Source organism: Cyprinus carpio, chromosome A22, assembly GCF_018340385.1.
Source record: "Cyprinus carpio isolate SPL01 chromosome A22, ASM1834038v1, whole genome shotgun sequence".
NCBI lineage: Eukaryota > Metazoa > Chordata > Actinopteri > Cypriniformes > Cyprinidae > Cyprinus > Cyprinus carpio.
This window is the reverse complement of record NC_056593.1, coordinates 21,742,564-21,762,547: the sequence shown is the minus strand read 5'-3', so window position 1 is coordinate 21,762,547 and position 19,984 is coordinate 21,742,564. Positions and strand designations below refer to the sequence as shown.

The following is a 19,984-nucleotide window of genomic DNA, read 5'->3' as shown; positions in this document are numbered from 1 at the left end:
CCAGCCTCATGAGTCCAAAGTCAATGCTTGATAGCAAAAAGATTAACATAGACTACAGACCACTGATAATAAAGTTTATATTAGTGTCTTTTCAGTTGATTCAACTGCTACAAGTTTTTGAAAAATTTTCATTTAAGGACCTTTGTCAGCAAAAATGTATCTGCTTAATTGCAGTTATTTTGATTGACCACGATATGTAATTTAACTGGCACAGTGTATAAATATAAAAACAAAACAACAACAACAAAAAAACCACAATTGACAGTTCTAGCATTTTTATATTGTGCCAACACAACATGAAATTATTGACACTTATTTAATGCTAAATATAAAACAATAAAAAAAATTATCAAATTTTCTTCATGTGTCAAAGAAGTATAAATGAATCTGCATGATTTTAAGAGACTATCATAAAGAACTGTAAATCTTAAAGTTATATATATGTAAACACTACTGGTCAAAAGTTTGTAAAAATGAAGATTTTTTGAATAGGTAGAAGTCTCTTTTGCTAACCAAAACTGCATTTATTTGATCAAAAATACAGTAAACAGTTATTAATTTCTCAATTCTTATTATTATCAATGTTGAAAACAGTATTTGCGGCTTAATACTTTTGTGGAAACTATACTACCATTCAAAAGTTATAAAGTTTAATAAAGCAAAAAAGGAAAGATAGTTAATGCTTTTTCTTTTTTTCTTTTTAGCAATGATGCATTAAATTGAAGAAAAGTGAGTGCATACATTGAACATTTTACAAAATTGCATATAAATGCTGTTCTTTTGAACTTTCACAGTTTCAAAACTATTAAGCATCCAAACCATTTTTAATAATAATTGAGCACTAAATCTGCATATGATAATTATTTATGGATTATGTGACACGATGCAGAATGCCCCACTGATCATAAATCAGAAACTACTTTAATTCTAACAAACCATCAATGTCAAGGTGAATTCTGTTAATAGTTAGCTTGAGTATACAATCCCCTCTGACATGACACTCCCTCACGTCCCTTTTTTATATTTGTTTTTGATTTCATTTACATTGTCAAGCATCTGTGGCACTAAATTGTTTGCTTATTTCCCCCTGCAGTGTATATTATAAAGTTCTGGACAAGTGAGGAGGACTTTTTCTTAGTTGAAAATTTGTCTCCATGTGCAGCATGAGAGAGCTGGTGATATTATATTATTATAATTAATATGGTCTTGGCTCTACATGTGGCCAGCCTCCCGACAGACACTGATGTGATATATAAGTGCCAAGAAGATCAGGACAACATTGCTACATTAGCAGCCGTGCGGTTCATTAATGACCATCACCGCCATGGATACAAATTCAAATTTGTCTCACTGGACAGTCGCAGTGCAGATGAGAAGGTGAGGTTTTTCCTGTGGATGTTGTCAGATCTATGTAAAGTGTAAAAGAGTTATTTCAACCACAAAAAAGGAGATTAATTAAAGAAAAAAGGTAAAAGAAAAACTTTTTCATGATGTGCAAATGCTACAAATTGTCTTGTTTCTGTGCAGACGGATCCTTGTGGGGTCATCTTGGGAATAACTCTAGAGGAAACTGAATGCCACATTGTGAATCCCAAACCTTTAGATCAGTGTAACACTAGAATGGAAACGGAGACGGTGAGCTGAACATCACAGATCTTCCAAACTCTAATTTCAGATTACTGCCTTTTATCGCTTGGCATAGAGTAACTTTCGAGTTGTGCATGCATTTAACAGCCTTTTCATGTCTCCCTTAAAGAAAGTGACAGCAAAATGTAATGTGACCATCTCCAGTGTTGATGGAAAAGTTGCTGTAAAGCGCTAAATCTGTGAGACCGAACCAGGTAAACAAATTTGAATTATTTTCTTTCGTAACTTGACTTATCTAGCCTTTCAGAGAACCCACAGTAATGTTTAAGGTCAAAGATTTCAGAAAGGTAATGCAGCTCCTACAAGTTACGATTCACATTGCAATAGTATTTTACTTCTGTTTTTTGTTCCAGGTTCACATGAAATACTTGTGAAAAATGCCCTGACTGCCCCAGTCTGGTGCCCTTGCATGACCCGAAGGCTCTGGAAAGTGTGAAAACTGCCCTGCAGAAATTCAATAAAGAATTTAATCACAAGTCTTACTTTAAACTGATGGAAGTGGGAAGGATCAGCACACAGGTGATATCTCTCATACTTGGGTTAAGCTTGAATAACACGACTACATGAGCGAAAATGCTTCTGTTGATACAAGCTCAATAGCATGAATCATTTCATTCATTAAGGCCTTGATATACTCATGGAGAAGAAAATAGCAGGTAAAAAGGTATCTGATCATAGCAATGTGGATATGTTCGGTAGTTCTTTTGCAGAAAGTTTGCTTTGCTGCTTCAAACTTGAAATGAACTCCAAACAAGCTTCATTATTCCACTTGAACACTGAATTTACTGGCTCAGACGACTGAAGGAAAAGGCAGAGACACACCAAACTGATGTCAAAAAACTAGTGGGGACAAAAGCTGTGTGTGTAGTTGCCTCAAGACATCTGTTTCTGAGCCAAAAAAGTTGAGCTTGAACTCACCGCAAACACTAAAGCCAACAGACAACTAGCATGTATGTTCTGTGCCTGCATGAGAGGAAATAACTCTCCAAACCAGCAGGTGGCAGTAATCTGTATTCGTCATTCAATAAGGGGAACCAGGAGAGCTAGGGCTGTGCTTGTTTACCATTTTCCCACCAATCTTGCACACCACAGATGGATTCAATAAAAATAATCACAGATGAAGATAAAAATGAAAAGAGCCTTATCATAGCTTTCAGCTTTGAAACTCTACTTGCATTCTAATTGGTTAAAGGTATACTCCACCCCAAAATGAAAATTTTGTCATTAATCACTAACCCCCATGTCATTCCAAACCCGTAAAATCTTTGCTCGTCTTCGGAACACAATTAAAGATATTTTGGATGAAAACCGGGAGACTTGTGACTGTTCCTTAGACTCAAGCAAAATACACTGTCAAGGTTCAGAAAAGTATGAAAAGCATCATCAGAATAGTCCATCTGCCATCAGTGGTTCAACTGTTACGTTATGATGCGAAGAGAATATGTTTTGTACGAGATGAAAACATAAATAACGACTTTTTTCAACAATTTGTCTTTTCTGTGTCTCTCCACATCACCATAACGGCATTTTGGAGAATATGAGCATATGAACCACTGATGGTAGATGGACTATTCTGACAAAGCTTTTCATACTTTTCTGGAACTTGACAGTGTAAGTCTCCCCGTTTTCATCCAAAATATCTTAAAGGGGTCATGACATGGGTTTTTTTATTTTATTATTATGGTCCCCTAGGTGCAATTATAGTATTACTATAGTTTTTTTTTTTTTTTTTAACTTTTAAAATGTAGTGAATTATGACATTTTCCCACCCTGTTTCTCATCCTTTGATTCAAACAGTCTGGTTTTGGGTTGTTTCCACTTTAAGAGTTCAGTGTTAACGCCCATTGTTATGATTGGCTAACGACAGTGCCTATGGATCAATTATTAACACCCCCAGCCAGAACATTTGCGGATTGAGCGTAACTGTTTAGTAGGGTGATTCCATGTACGATGTCGCGTTTTCATTGGTAAGTCGCTGAAGCCTATTTCTGATTGGTTGTTGCCGTTTTGACAGCGTTTATGCCAAGAGCAAAGAGAAAGAATTCGAAGAGAAGAGTACTTGGCCATGCGCTAACGCACGGGACACAGTCTAAGCACATACATGCTTACTTTTAGCGAAGAGGAGAGATTCGCGATTGCACTGAACAGGGTTTAAGTGCAGGCATACTCTCTGAGCGAGCCCAGAGAAAATTCTTACAAGAGCAACGTGTATCTGAGAGCGTACGCCCAGTTTCCGCGCGCGAGCAGAGAGATTCGCGCTCCGCACATTTTATTCCGCGCGCGAGCAGAGAGATTCGGGCTTGCACATTATATTAATGTACTTTTGCGCTACAATAATGTGCTCTCGACATTTGACGGGGAAATAACGCCATACTGCGTGGCATTGTAATTTTCCTGTACACAGACCCACTCGCTGTCCGTCGACTGAACACTTGTGAGGCGCGCGGCGCGACAACGATACGAAATGAGCGTAGTTGTCTTGTGCTGGAGGCGGTCATATGCAAATGGTTGGAACGTCACTTCGCACCGTGACGTCACTTCTTACCATGGATCCAGAACGAGCTGTATTTAGAGCTTGATTAAATAAATGACTCGTTTATAATGGGGAGGACGTCTTAAGCTATGAAACTTGCAGGACGTTTTAATGGTACAAAGACTTCTTATATTCCAAAAGATCAAGGCAAATTTGGTTTCTCATTTCATGACCCCTTTAAGTTTTGTTCCAAAGATGAACAAAGCTTTTACGACATGGGGGTAAGTGATTAATGACAACATTTTCATTTTGGGGTGAAGTATCCCTTTAAATTAATTAATTGTTCTCAGTCAGTCGGTTTTACATACTCATTACTGTTTACCATACCAACTGTCAGAGAAATACTGTCACCACAGTCACCGCAGTCATCAGCTCCAAAGCACACCAGATCCCAATTACCAGAATTCTAATCACTTGCACCTATCACCTCTCATTAAGCTCCCTATATCCCTGCACTCCTCTCACTCACTCATTGTCCTGTCTACAGTCTACATGGCTGTTAGTCATAGTTCCTTACCTGCAGCTTACCGGTGATACTTACCTCTGGGATGCTCCAACACTCCAACACTCCAACACTCCACTGCTCCACTGCTCCTCCGTTTCTCTGGAAAACCTGCAATAGACATCTGTTGATCATTATCAGCTAAGAGACTCTAATATTATATCATCTGAAGTCTACTCACCTAATTTCCATCCTCTCTCCTCTGCTTTTCAATAAAGCTCCTGTTGAGTTCACTTATCTCTGAGTCCCGAGTCTGCTTGCTGACAATAACCAGGTCGTATTCAATTAATGCTATGTCTGCACACTATGTGTGTCTTCGTTTTAGCCTACCGCCTCCCCAGCACCACCTGCCTAGATCTGCTATGGGGGATCTTCCTCTCTGTAGCAGCATGTTTATTCTATTCTATTATCTGTGCATTTTAGCAGAAGGAAGTCTATTTGCTCTGCAGGAGCAGCAGCAGGAGCACAAGACCAAACCTTTGAACATTCTATTTGCTTTAATAAAGATTTTATAATCAATCCCTAGAGTTATCATGACTGAACTATGCTTATGCTCTTGATTTTGTCATTCCCTTTCAAATGGGAACTCCACACTGCTTCCCCCATTGGTCGCTATGGGGAATGCCTTCAGCGTGACTGAAGCATATATCCCGACAATAACAATGAGACTGGCTGGCAACAGTCTGTGATGTCACTACTGGTGGTATAAAAGGGCACCTGTAAATATGTCATCCTCTTCTTTGTCTTCATGCTTTGTTTGTAGTGTGCTTTATCATGGATCCCAGCACAAAATGCTTCAAGAAGTGTGTTCCTTCATGTCAGCAAAGGCTGAGGCTCAACGGAAACTGAGGTTGTAGTAAGTTGAGCTGGCTAAGGAGTTTAAATTTTTTTAAATCTTTCCAGCTCCTGAGCTGATGGAGTCAGCTGCTTTCTTTAGCATCATCCGATCCAACAGATGCTCTACTGGCCTCAAGCCAGGATAAGCATGATGGAGGGAGAAGAAGATGTGGAATCTAAGCCCACTCAGCCCACCTTCCCTGCATATGAGGATTTACTAGAGGTTATGTCCCACAATACAGAGAAATTAGATCTTCTCTGGAGGTGTGAGAGATTGGAAACACTTCGTGGCCAATTGGATGAGCATTTCCTGTGCAGGCATGATCGACCTACTCTTGTGAGCCTTCTGTTCCTCCTGGATCTCCACACTGAGGTGGGGGGGTCTTGCATGAAACCATATTTGGCCCACATTCATGTTCCAGCATGCAAATTACTCTAATGTGGCATTTGACGATGCCTCTTGCTGAAGAGACACTTGCATTAGAATGCATATTAAGTATGTTTAATTAAACCATACTGTACACCTGCTGTGCATCTGAGTAGATTTTTCTAGCAATTCTAAACTTTCAAAACTATTCAAAACTTTATGAACATTTGTCTGTTTTCTTAGTGGATGTTTTTGGGTCAAAGCTTCTTTGCTGATTTTACCATTATGGAGACAAACTGTACAAACAAGGAGGAAGAATCATGCAAGGCTTTATGTGGGGATCAGGCTAAGTGTACAAGAAGTGAATTACTTTGTTACTTATTTCTTTAATTATTATAATTAAGGCAACTTCATTAGGTCCTTTAGTTCCTTCAATCTATGTAGTTTTGAGTACCTCTCTCTCTTTCTCTAGCGGTATGGCTTCTGTAAGTCCTCCAAAGTTGGAAATGAAGAACCAGAAGTTGAATGTGAGATTTTTGAAGCTCAGGTATACATATCAATAACATTCTCTTAAATTGGACCAGTAAAACACAGTTAGTTTATCCGGTCTAGCTATAAAATGCTTTTGCTCTATTTGTTTACAGAACATAACTCATCCAATGAAACACCCTGCTCAGTCAAGAAAAGACTGTAAATTCCATGGTCGCCCAGGACATGCAGGGCATGACCACAAGGACAAAACACCTGACCACAGTGGCCATCCAGAACATGCAGGCCATGACCACAAGGATAAAAAACATGATCATAGGGTCCACCCAGAACATCCACACCTCTGTCCAAAAGGCCCTTCAGGAGTTCCAGAATAGGCACCTGAGGGTCGCCATGAGTTCCCATGCCATGGCTTTGTAAAAATACCCCCCTCTATTTATCCAATCTGCCCCTTCCCTCCACCACGTCTCTGCAGGAGCCCTCCAGACCTTGTAATCCCTGGTCCTCCTCCACCTTCTCCTCAGTAACTACCATAAAATCTGTGGAGGAACATTCAGATTTCATCCTATGTTGCCACATTTTGAAGGGAAAATATTGATTGAAGGGCAAAAGAATGTTAATGTCTCTAGAATGTTCAGTTCAATAAATCTTCTTTACTGACCAGTGTGATTGAGTGATAATGGTCTCAAAACATAGTTGAAATTTCTGAAAAGTGTATTGCAATATTACAAATCTGCAGTGACAATAAAAAATCAAATCAGAAGTCTCTAACCATTAGGCATGAGGAATCTTAATTTTCCTTGATCTGTTGAGATAAGACTGTCTGACGACTAAGAAAACATATAACTTCTCTCTTTAGTCCTCATAGAGACCAATTGCTGTGGTGATAAATGCATCAACACGATCAGCCATCTTTTTATCAGAATGAGAAAGCAGCAGATGCTATTATTCTTAACACCAAAAGAGTTTAGAATTAAGAATTAAGAGTCATAATAATTATATTTCCACTGACTGTGAAATCCCTTTTTTTGCACATGCTTCTCAACATTTGAAATAAGTGGCTGAAGATTCTCTGATATTTTCAGTCTGATTTTACCAGTTTGTTGTGGACTGAGTAAACTTTTTAAAGAGGCTGTTATGAAGGTTCAGTTAAAACATATATTGAAAACACAAACCTAATCAGTATAATATACAGCACAAGCATGTGCAGCTCATGTGAAGGCACAGAAAAAAAGCAAATTTTAAAAAAACATTTCTTAGCATTACATGTGGATGATATATCATCATATGACCCTTTTAATCATACAAAATATTGTGTTCAAAACATCTGTACAACAACATGGTATTTACTTTGCAGCTCCAAGTAGTACAGTCCAAAGATCACTGTGACGTAATGTTTACATGGAAGAGTTTAAAAAACATGCAAAGTTTAGAAATCAATATACATGATGAATACAATTAAAAGGTAGTGTTCTTCACCTTTTTTAGTTACACAATGAGGCACAGTCTAAAGAACAATGCAGTCATTAACACAACTTCTGGGTAGTTTAATGAAATATTGTATTAGAAGAAGATTAGTTTATCTAAAAAAATTAGATCAGGAGATAGGGTTTCAGGGTTCATTCTTAGAAAACCGTTCCCTAAAATACAAACAGTAAAGTATCAAAAGTTATTTATGACTACTAAACCTAAACCTTATCCCAAAGCAATATATTATTTAAACCAGTCATAACTGCAATATACAACAAAATACAAAAGAATATTGTACAATTTATTCAAGTTTTGCATTCAGAGAGTAAAAGATCAAAACCATTAATGTATATACCATTACTATATACTCTATATGAATGTTATTAGGCCTACTTTGCAAAGTGTGCTGTGTTTGTCATATGTCAAATTTGTCCTAATGATTCTCCCTTAAATGTAACAGACAAAAATAGAGAGAAAGAGAGAAATTGGTTTGTATTTTAAAACTTATTCACATGTATGTACTGTATATGTGTGTGTGTGTGTGTGTGTATATATATATATATATATATATATATATATATATATATATATATATATATGTATATATATATATATTCAAATAAGTCAGATGATGCAAAGTTTCCTGTTAATTAAATCATCAGGGACATGCATTGCACACAAATGGAATTGTTTCTGACAAAAGACTCTCCACAAATTCCAGTGTAGCAAGATAAAACCACTTGCCTCGTCTTGCAGCAAGTGAAGTGTTACAAAATCATTTGACTTGATTGGGGTACAGCAGCAGTTCACAACTTTGGAGGTATTTGATCCAACAGTAAGCCATACAGGACTACAGCATGTTGCAACCTGCCCTTTCCATTAATCAATCATCCATATCGCAGTCATTGTGGAGCCCACTGATAAGAGTGAGTGTATGGGGGCTTTGATGTCAATTGAAACTGAATCATGTGTCAGTAACCTATCAGTAGAAGAAAGAGGGGTTTGTGGCTTTTATATAAGCTTCCATGGACCATCTAGATTTTGTTGCTGTGTCTGGGAGAAAGACTGCAACTCCACCATGAAGCAGTGTGTGGTTTTGATGATGGCCTTCCTGTCTGTCCATGGGGCCCCTGTGGATGTTTTGGCCCCTGGATCCTGCCACGATGCGGTAGCTAGCTGTGCTGCTGCTGAAGCTATGAACAAAATCAATCTGGACCGCACAGAGGGCTACGTTTTCAGCCTAGATCATCTCAGCAATGTCTATCAGATGAAGCATGTGAGTCATTTTCAGAATCTCATGTTCACATGGATACTTTTACAGTTCAAATTAGCATTCACTATTAAAAGAGTAATAATAATTTAAATTCATTTAATTGTCATTTAATCTCATATATATTTCTAGGGATCCTATAAGGAACACAATCCTTTATGCATCAAATAAAATTCTGGATCAACTGAAATTATTTGGTGAAATTATATTTTAATCTGGTGTCTTTCTTAAGGGATACAATACCTTCACATTTTACCTATAGATTTTCTGTGGTTAAGAAACTAATTTGTTTTTGTTTTGTTTTAGGGTGAGACAGGGATTGTCTTCTATCTCACATTTGATGTTTTGGAGACCGAGTGTCATGTCATCAGCAAGAAAAACTGGAGAAATTGTGAAATCCGAAACCCTGAACAGTACCCAGTATGGTTTTGCTAATTCTTAAAAACCAGAAAATAACTTGTTAATGATGTGTTCTTCATTTTAACAGCCTTTTCAATCAACAGGTCTATGGACAGTGCAAGGCAGTTATGTACATGAACAGAGTTCACAGAGTAACCCGTCTTTACAAATATAGCTGTACTGTGAGACCAGGTAATAACCAATGACCAGCCTGAAGTATTTTATCATCATGCTGACAGAAGGCAAATCTAATAAAATAACACTCCCTTGGCAGTGCCTGCCTTCAAAATCAGACAGCGGTGCCCAGATTGCCCTGTACAGCTCCCTGAGGATCATGAAGCAGCCTTGAGGACAGTGAAGATGGGCATGGAGAAATACAATAAAGAGAGTGCCTTGACAAACTACTTTGTTCCTCAGAACATTACAAGAGTTTTCTCTCAGGTGAGTAAGCAAGCAAGTAAATAAGCATGAAAAAGAATGAGGACGAGCACTATTTTTGTGAAGCTTCATCTCTGTATATGGATATGATCATCTTTGTAGCTTCACTTTGGAAGATTCTACAGTGTGGAGTTCATCATCCAAGAGACGGTCTGCTCTTCCAAAACCAATACTGCTGATGTCTCTAAATGTGAGGTCGTGGCATGTGAGTTTGCGGTAAGTGACAAGACATTTCTGTAGGAGATGCATGCAAATACTGTCATCATGAGTTGTTTTTGTCTTTGCCAATAAAAAGGAATGTTTATCCCAAATGTTGCTGATCTTTCACTGTTTAGCACAAAGGATTCTGCAAAGCCTCTCACTCTGTCACAGCTACCGGTGAGGAGCACCTCAGTGTTCAGTGTGAAATCTTTGAACCAGAGGTAAGATTACCCATTTCCAAAGGCATTGAGTGTATTTGCGATAATTGTGATGATTATTTATGTGTGTGTATATATATATATATATATATACTCTCAGAAAAAAAGGTACTAAAGGTGTAACTGGGGAGGTACCTTTTCAAAAGGCATGCCTTTTTACCTAGACAGTCCATATTGGTACCTTAAAGGTACATATTAGTACCTAAAAGGTACAAAAGTGTACTGCCCTAGGAACTGCCCTAGTGAAAGCTTGTGTACCTTTTTTTTCTGAGAGAGTATGTGCTATATATATAGCAAGGAAGGAAAACATCCATAATCCACTGAGCTCAACTGTCTGAGAGTGAGGTTTCTGAGCTTTCAAAGTCATCTGGCAGACTTTGACTGACAAATAAATCTAGTGCAGGTAACATGGGGCAAGAGTTCACATATAGCTTAATTCCATAAACTAATGACATTGTAACATTAAAGGGATACTCCACCCTAAAATGAACATTTTGTCATTAATCACTTACTCCCATGTCATTCCAAACCCGTAAAAGCTTCGTTCGTCTTCGGAACACAATTTAAGATATTTTGGAGGAAAACCTGGAGGCTAGAGACTGTCCCATAGACTGCCAAATAAATAACAGTGTCAAGGTCCATAAAAGGTATGAAAAGTCATTGTCAGAATACTCCGTCTGCCATCAGACATGCAATCCGGGTTATATGAAGCGACAGGAATACTTTTTGTAAGAGGAGAAAACAAAAATGACAGCTTTATTCAATAATTCCTTTGTCAACGGTCTCCTCTGTGTCATTTCATATCACAGTATGCTGTGTATGCTCTTCTGTGTCCTCCGCGCCACAAGGATGCGCTGTTTTAACAGGGGCAGCTGTGGCCTAATGGTTAGGGACTTGGACTAGTTACCCGAAGGTCGCAGGTTCGAGTCTGGGTGCTGGCAGGAGTTGTAGGTGGGAGGGAGTGAATGAACAGCGCTCTCTTCCACCCTCAATACCCATGGCTGAAGTGCCCTTGAGCAAGGCACTGAACCACCAGTTGCTCCCCGGGCGCTGGATATATAGCTGCCCACTGCTCCGGGTGTGTGTTCACGGTGTGTTCACTTCTCACTGCTGTGTGTGTGTGGGTGTGTGCACTTGGATGGGTTAAATGCAGAGCACCAATTTCGAGTATGGGTTACCATACTTGACAAATGTCACAACTTTCACTTCACAAATGTCAGGACTTTCACTTTTATTTCAAATCAAAGCTGAATACACGTAGAAACAGCGTATCCTTGTGGCGCGGAGGACACAGAAGAGCATATGCAGCACGGTGATATGGAGTGACACAGAGGAGACCGTTGACAAAGGAATTATTGAATAAAGTCGTTATTTTTGTTTTCTTCACTTACAAAAAGTGTTCCCGTCACTTCATATAACCCAGATTGCGTGTCTGATGGCAGATGGCATATTCTGACGATGACTTTTCATACATTTTATGGACCTTGACACTGTTATTTACTTGGCAGTCTATGGGACAATCTCAAGCCTCCAGGTTTTCATCCAAAATATTGTGTTCCGAAGACAAACAGAGCTTTTATGGGTTTGGAACGACAAACAAACTAAATTTTCATTTTGGGGTGGAGTAACACTTTAACAGAGCTGGCTGAAAATCATCAAAGTTATTCTTTAATACTTTATGGCATATTCTTATTTAGATGGTCATTTATTGTTGTTTTTAGGCTGCTGAAGAGGAGAAGAAAAAACATTTGATCGGAGGTGAACTGGATCACAGACATAGCAGCACGACTGGCTCATCTGCTGGACATGACCATGACCATGACCACACCAAACCCCACACGCACAAACACGACCATGAACACACTTCAGGCTACCACCACACACATGAACATGGCAAGGGCCATGGACATACCCACTCTCACGATCACGACCATGCTCACGCCCATCACGCCAAAGCCCATGAGCACGGTCAGGATGAGTGGGAGCACCATCACCACCAGTATGGTCACAAAAATGGGGAGACCCATGAACATGACCATGAGCTGGTCCTGGACCACGAGCACAAACACAGACATCTCCATGAGCATGAGCATCACCACCACCACCACGATCATGCAAATCAAACCACAGTGAGACGCCCTGATGGCATGGTCAATGTCCTTCCTCCCATAGATAAGCCCATGACCCTTCCATCCTTTCCTGACAAGCCTGCTGCAGGACCAGAGCAGCCCTCTACACTCCCATTCCAAGCTGACCCCCAGATACCCGGACAAAGGGAACCCACCATCCATCCCTTCCCTGACACCATGTCCCCTGAGTGCCCTGCGCAGTCCAACATCCAAAACGGACTCCTCAAGCAGGTCATCAGTGAGGATCCGCTCTTTAAACCCACTGTGTAGAGACCTTTGAATATTTAATGTACTGTACAGTGTAATAAATACTGCAAGAGATAATATTATGCTTTGTGCAATAAAGCATGTTTGGCAGTCATTGCAGCTTGTGTGATTATGTTTATTTTTAACTTTATTTATGAGATTTAGGACAATGCTACAAAGAAGAAAACAAAGCAGAACATAAGAAAAGATCAGCTTAAAGTGCACAATTAGTATAACACAATAAAATTTAACAAAAAAAAAAACTATGATTCAGTCTATGTCCAACAATAAAACATGTTCATTGACATATTGCTCAAAAGGTCCCCAAACTTAAAAACTTACATTAAACTTACATTAAACTTGTTAGATAAGCCTATTTTAGAATGTTTGATTTTTTCCAACTTCATGAATCCATTGTGTTGGAGGCCACTGATCCTTCCACTTCAGCAACATTTGTCATTTGGCTTAGAGCATGTTAAAAGCTAAACAATCAGATTGTTTCTTTGTAAGATTAAATGATACAGGAGACCTGATGGTATTCATCCACGTACCCTGAAAATTTGTGCTGATCAGTAGTGTTCAGTTTTTCATTCGATTTTTTCTTTGTCCGTGTCTTTATCAAAAATACCTGTAATGTGGTAGACATGATGTCTTGTTCCTATTCCAAAACATGGTAGTGTTGGTCAGGGTTTAAACAATTTGAGACCCATAGCTTTGTCATCACATGTAATGAACTGTTTTGAAAGGATTATTGTCAGTCATTTGAATACACAAGTGTTAGTTTTTCAAGACCCTTTACAGTTTCCATATAGAAAGGGTGTGGGAGTAGATTATGCCATACATTTTATGTTGCACAATATTCATAATAATTTGGAAATAACTGCTAGTTCCGTCAAGATTTTTTTATCTTTTTTTTTTTTTTTTTTTTAGCACTTCTTAACACAATTCATCCACATGTTTTGGCTGATAAATTGATGCATTTTAATTTACACAGTACAACCATTAGGCAGATTTTGGATTATTTTTGGAATTCTATTTTTTATTTTTTTTTGCACAGTATACTTCTGTTTATAAGCATACTCAGACATCTTGCTGTCTACAAAAGTTTTTTGATGACACTGCCCTTGTGGGTCTGAGCAAACAAAACAGTGATTTGGACTATAGAAGAGAGTTTGAGCTTTTTGATACATGGTGTGATTATTATTATTTTTTTTTTTTTTGAAGACTAAGGAGTTGAGACTAAGGATTTTAGAAGACATAAGGAAGCAGTACAACTGGTGACAGTCCACGGTCAGAAGATAGAAATAGTTCAGTTTTATAAATATCTCGGCGTCCATTTGGATAGTAAATTCAACTGGAAAAAGAACAGTGAGATTGTCTTTAAGAAGGCACAGTCAAGATAATTCTTTTTGAGGAAGTTAAATTCCATTGGTATTAGTAGAAAGCTTCATTATGTCTGCTATCAGGGAATTCTGGGCCCGGTTCCCCAAAACGTTCTTATCGCTGAGTAGTTCTTAACCTATTCCTTAACCTCTCTCTTAATGTTATGGCACGATTCCCGATACGTTCGTACGCTGAGTATATCTTCTGTAAGTCACACTTTCGTAAGGTTGGTCTGGACCATTCGTAAGCTCTCTCTTAGCGTTGTTTGAGCTCAAGACACTAGTCGCCACCACTGTGCAGCAGTCTTTAGAAATCAGCTTAGTGCAGTACAAGTCAAACTATGGTATGTTGAGGCTCAAAAATGATTTTATGTTATGGACATTTTAAGACTAATAATAAAATATGTTTGCAATTGATACTGTTACGAAATACCCAGGAGGCTGAGGACAGAAAGACAGGTGGAAGTGCTTAGTACTCAGGTGAGGGCGTGCGCTGTGATTGAATGGAGGTGGAACCTGGCGTGTCTGTAACAGATACAGGCCTATTTATGAAGTTGACTTTATTTGGTATCAGAACTAATATGGTGGTAATTAGCCTAGGCTATTTCGTAATGTCATTAAAGCATTTAAATTGGCAATCACTTTTGATAATTAAAATCTGGCAAACAATTTGGCTCTAAATGGCTAAGATCTATAAATGGGTAAGCATGGTGGTGTCCAGTAAGCGACCAACTATGGCAGTGATCCAACGTCCTTGTATTGAATCAAAGACGGCGCCGGCCGCGTTGACAGAATGGAGAAAAAACCTTGGGATAAACCAGGCTCAGTCGGGGGCCAGTTCTCCTCTGGCCAGACGAAACCACCAGTTCAATTCCAGGCTGCAGCAAAGTCACATATCACAGGTTCCTGTGGTCTTGTCCCGGTGGTAGTCTGAGACAAGGTCTATACAGAGGCTCTGTATCTGGGGCTCATCTAGTTGTCCTTGTCTCCGCTGTCTTTCAGGGCTGTAGAGGTCCTTTCTAGGTGCTGATCCACCATCTGGTCTGGATACGTACTGGATCTGGGTGACTGCAGTGACCATCTGATCTGGATACAGACTGGATCTTGTGGCTGCGGTGACCTTGGAATAAGAGAGAAACAGACTAATATTAGTGTAGATGCCATTACATCGGGTGTTATGTGTATGCCAGGTTAAAGAGATGGGTCTTTAAACTAGATTTAAACTGCAAGAGTGTGTCTGCCTCCTGAATATTAGGTAGGTTACTTCAATTAAACATTGTATAGATTTTAAAATATATACAATGTTTTATAGGTAGCCAGTGCAGTGTTGACAGAACTGGGCTAATATAGTCATACTTCCTGGTTCTAGTAACAACTCTAGCTGCTGTACTCCAGCTGGAGTTTGTTTATTAAGCATGCAGAACAACCACCCAATAAAGCATTACAATAATCTAACCTTAAGGTCATAAACACATGGATTAACATTTCTGCATTTGACATTGAGAGAATAGGTCGTAATTTAGTTAGATTTTTGAGAAAATGCAGTTTTACACATGCTAGAAATGTGGCTTTATAAGGAAAGATTGCTATCAAATAGCACACCTAGGTTTCTAACTGATGACGAAGAATTGACAGAGCAGCCATCAAGTCTTTGACATTGTTCTAGGTTATTACATGCATAGTTTTTAGGTCCTATAATTAACACCTCTGTTTTTTTCAGAATTTAGCAGTAAGAAATTATTTGTCATCCAGTTTTTTATATCGACTATGCATTCCGCTAGTTTTTCAAAATGATATATTTCACCGTGCCACGAAGAAATATAGAGCTGAGTATCATCAGCATAACTAAAAGTGAAAACTAACACTGTGTTTCCTGATGATATCTCCCAAGGGTAACATGTAAAGCGTGAAAAGTAACAGGCCCTAGCACTGAGCCTTGAGGTACTCCATACTGCACTTGTGATTGATATGATACCTCTTCATTCACTGATACAAATTGATGGTGGTCATATACAGTAAGTACAATTTGAACCATGCTAATCCAGTTCCATTAATGCCAACAAAGTTTTCTAGTCTATGCAAAAGAATGGTGTGGTCAATAGTGTCGGACGCAGCGCTAAGATCCAATAGCACTATAGAGATACAACCATGATCAGATGATAAGAGCAGGTCATTTGTAACTCTAATTAGAGCAGTCTCAGTATTTTCATACGGTATAAATCCTGACTGGAAATCCTCATAGATACAATTTTTCTCTAAGAAGGAATATAATTGTGAGGGTACTACCTTTACTAGTATCTTGGACAGAAAAGGGAGATTTGAGATCGGTCTGTAATTAACTAGTTCTTTGGGGTCAAGTTGTGGTTTTTTAAAGAGAGGCTTAATAGCAGCCAGTTTGAAGGTTTTGGGGACATATCTTAATGACAATGTTGAATTAATAATAGTCAGAAGAGGATCTATGACTTCTGGAAGCACCTCTTTTAGGAGCTTAGATGGAATAGGGTCTAACATGCATGTTGTTGGTTTAGATGATTTAACAAGTTTATACAATTCTTCCTCTCCTATAGTAGAGAATGAGTGGAATTGTTCCTCAGGCAATCTATAGCATGCTATCTGAAGTGATACTATAGCTGACGGCTGCATGGTTACAATTTTATCTCAAATAGTATCGATCTTAGAAGTAAAGTAGTTCATAAAGCCATTACTGCTCTGCTGTTGGGAAATTATGTTTGTTTTCTTCTAAAAGAGACGAAAAGTAATCGGATCTAGCAGTTTTTAATGCTTTTCTGTAAGATAGGTTACTTTCCCGCCAAGCAATATGAAATGCATCTAGTTTTGTTTTTCACCAGCTGCGCTCCATTTTCCAGGGCTGCTCTCTTTAGGGTGCGAGTGTTATCAAGTTGTTCTGAAGTTTTGGATATGCTAAGGAATTGGGATACATCAAGAAGATTACTTACAAAGCAGTCTTTTGTGGTAGAAGTGATAGTTCTACCATACTTGTAACAAGGAGTAGAATTGACAGTTTTAGCTATATGAAGTTTGCACAAGACTAAATAAAGATCTGAGATATCATCGCTTGGAGGCATAATTTCAACACCATCGACATCAATTCCATGTGACATTATTAAATCTAGAATATGATTTCAACAATGAGTAGGTTCTGAGACGTGTTGTCTAACCCCAATAGAGTTCAGAATGTCTATGAATGGTGATCCCAGTGCATCTTTTTCATTATCAACATGGATAATAAAATCACCAACAATTAAAACTTTATCTGCAGCCAGCCAGCAGGGAATTGATCATTAACACTTGTTACTCTGGATAATGTTATATGAAGCACCATTACTTCAAACAAGTTATACTTGAAGCCCGCCCACAGAAAAATACTGAAAACATTGTTATAAATTAAAAGCAACACCTCCCCTTTTATCTTTTGGACGTGGGTCATGTTTATAACTGTAATCTTGGGGGGTAGACTCATTTAAAATAATGCAATCATCAGGTTTTAGCCAGGTTTCTGTCAAACAGAGCACATCTAGGTTATGATCAGTGATCATATCAATTACAAAAAGTGCTTTCATAGAAAGGAATCTGATATTCAATAAGCCAAGCTTTATCATTTGTTTATCCGTATTGCATCTGTTTTTTATTTGTTGAACATCAATTAAATTGTTACTCTTAAATTGGTTTGGAAGTTTTTCGTATTTTCTAGTTCGGGGAACGAGGCAGCTAGCAGACGGTCAGTTTAGCCAGTCTGTCTGCTTCCTGACCTGTGCCCCAGTTAGTCAAGTACAAACTCTAAGACCACCCCAGGAGGGGTGATCTCTGACTGGCAAAGTCGAACATCATTAGCACTGGCGTGAATAACAGTCTTACTGTATTTATGTTTAGCATTAGCCAGCACTTTTAAATTTGCCAAGATGTCAGACACTCTGGCTCCCGGTAAACATTGGACTATAGTTGCTGGTGTCTCTATTTTCACGTTCTGTACAATAGAATCACCAATAACTAGAGAACTTTGATCAGGTTTTTCAGTGGGTGCATCTCTGAGTGGGGAAAACCTGTTTAATGTTTTGATCGGAATGGAAGAGCGGTGTTTTGACCAGCAACTATGCTGCCTCACAGTCACCAAGTTGCCCTGCTGCGGAGGCTCTGTTACTGGAACCGAGCAATGTACAGGACTCCCTGAGCTTACAGCGCATTCAAAGCCATATCTAGAGCACTCACATTCTCACTGTCCTCAATTAAAGTTTGGATGCGTGTTTCTAATTTTGAAATATTCTCTGTCAGCCTAACTATTTCCCTGCATTTATCACATGTGAATCCCTCGTCGCCGAACAGAGAGAGAAAAACTATACACGTGGCAAGCGGTGCAAACAACAATAGCAGGAGAAGCCATTACTCTTACCACCGTCGTTTGATGAACTTGTGAAAAAAAAACGGAGTGAGAGAGAAAAAAAGAAAAGAAAACAGCAATAGGCATGCATGGAAATGCTAATGACAAGCTAACGAATGCTAATGTGGCGAATAGAATAAAAGTGAACGTTTAAATGAATCAGATTGGGTTGATAGATAATATCAGAAATATGGTGGGAATTAAGTTATGTTTTATCACTTTAAACAACAGAGAGTGATAGTAAGATTCTACAAAAAAAAAACAAAGCTGCACAGAGCTACAATCACAAACCAGCAGCATGACAAACAGAAAGCCATATGCAAACATATGTCGTAAAACTACATGCAGGTAGTCGAGAGAGAAGTAAATACTAATTATAACAGCAGCAGCAAGCGGTTTATCTAGTTATGTATGTGAGAATACAACATCAAAGCGTCACAGATTTTAGAACATTAAAATGAATTGGGGAGTACCTATTGCTTGTAACCTCCAGTGCTTTCAATATTTTCTATGGGCATCCATATATACATTGTGTGCAAACGGACTGATTTCAGATGGGATCGGTTTCCAGTTGGCGTTTCACAGCTTTATTCCATCCTAACTCAAGGTGAACCTGTATAACTGTCTTCCACAACCATCCTACTGTCAAGAACCTTACTTTGATCAACAGAAAATAATTTACCCGAATTCTCTGAGCTTCACTAGCCCAGAAAAGCATTTAAGTCAAGTCACTAGTCATCTGGTCAACTGATCAAGTACACACAGCTATAGTCTAGCCCCTTCAGACCTGAATTAAAAAAAATAATAATAATTTATCCACTTGATATTTGCTCTTGTATAATTGTATTGGTTTAATCAAGAGATCATGTGATGTCCATTTCAGTGAATGCAGGGTCTGAAGGGGCTAGAGATGGGTGATACCACTTATTTTGTTTTCAATGATACTTCTTTTAAAGGCCAGTATCGTCAATACCGATACGATACTTCTAAACTGAACTTTTAAATTATGAAATGTATTAAATTAGAAAAATGGGTAATGATACCCACTTAACTTTATATTTGAAATGCATTTTAATATCCAATACGTCTTAATTTCAACTAATTAGGTTATATTTTTGTTTACACATGGTTAAAGGGCTCATACAATGCGATTTCATGTTTTCCTTTGTCTTTGGAGCGTTAAAAGCTGTTCATGCATACAGAAAATCCGTAAAGTCGCAGTGGCTTTCTTCTTGCGACTCTGCCATGCACACCATGGTTGTTTATTGTTCTCCTGATGATGGGCTCATAAACATTAACATTAGCCAATGCGAGAAAGGTTTTAAGTTGCTTAGAAGTTAGCCTACAGTCCTTTGAAACCTTGTGGACTTTTACACGTCTTGCTTTTAGAGTGATCTTTGTTGGTGGACCATTCCTAGGGAGGGTAACAGTGGTCTTGAATTTCCTCTATTTGTACACAG

The 19,984-nt window shown here is 38.6% G+C and overlaps 1 protein-coding gene and 1 pseudogene across 1 annotated transcript; both read left to right on the top strand.

The window, feature by feature from the left end:
- The first annotated feature begins 1,032 nt into the window (after positions 1–1,032).
- LOC109112597 lies at positions 1,033–7,035 on the top strand (annotated as a pseudogene).
- A 1,816-nt stretch (positions 7,036–8,851) lies between these two features.
- LOC109059042 (antihemorrhagic factor cHLP-B-like) lies at positions 8,852–12,861 on the top strand. Its single transcript, XM_042712245.1, has 7 exons — positions 8,852–9,121; positions 9,422–9,535; positions 9,619–9,706; positions 9,789–9,955; positions 10,055–10,168; positions 10,288–10,374; positions 12,093–12,861. Exons 1-7 carry the CDS (start codon positions 8,924–8,926, stop codon positions 12,768–12,770), a joined length of 1,446 nt encoding a protein of 481 aa, XP_042568179.1. The 5' UTR covers positions 8,852–8,923; the 3' UTR covers positions 12,771–12,861.
- Positions 12,862–19,984: the final 7,123 nt, after the last annotated feature.

Excerpts from the sequence above, each read along its gene's own strand:
- LOC109059042 (XM_042712245.1), top strand. The coding sequence starts at position 8,924 with ATGAAGCAGTGTGTGGTTTTGATGATGGCCTTCCTGTCTGTCCATGGG. Across the intron at positions 9,122-9,421 it reads ATGTCTATCAGATGAAGCAT|GGTGAGACAGGGATTGTCTT; the intron begins GTGAGTCATTTT and ends GTTTTGTTTTAG. Across the intron at positions 9,536-9,618 it reads GAAACCCTGAACAGTACCCA|GTCTATGGACAGTGCAAGGC; the intron begins GTATGGTTTTGC and ends TTCAATCAACAG.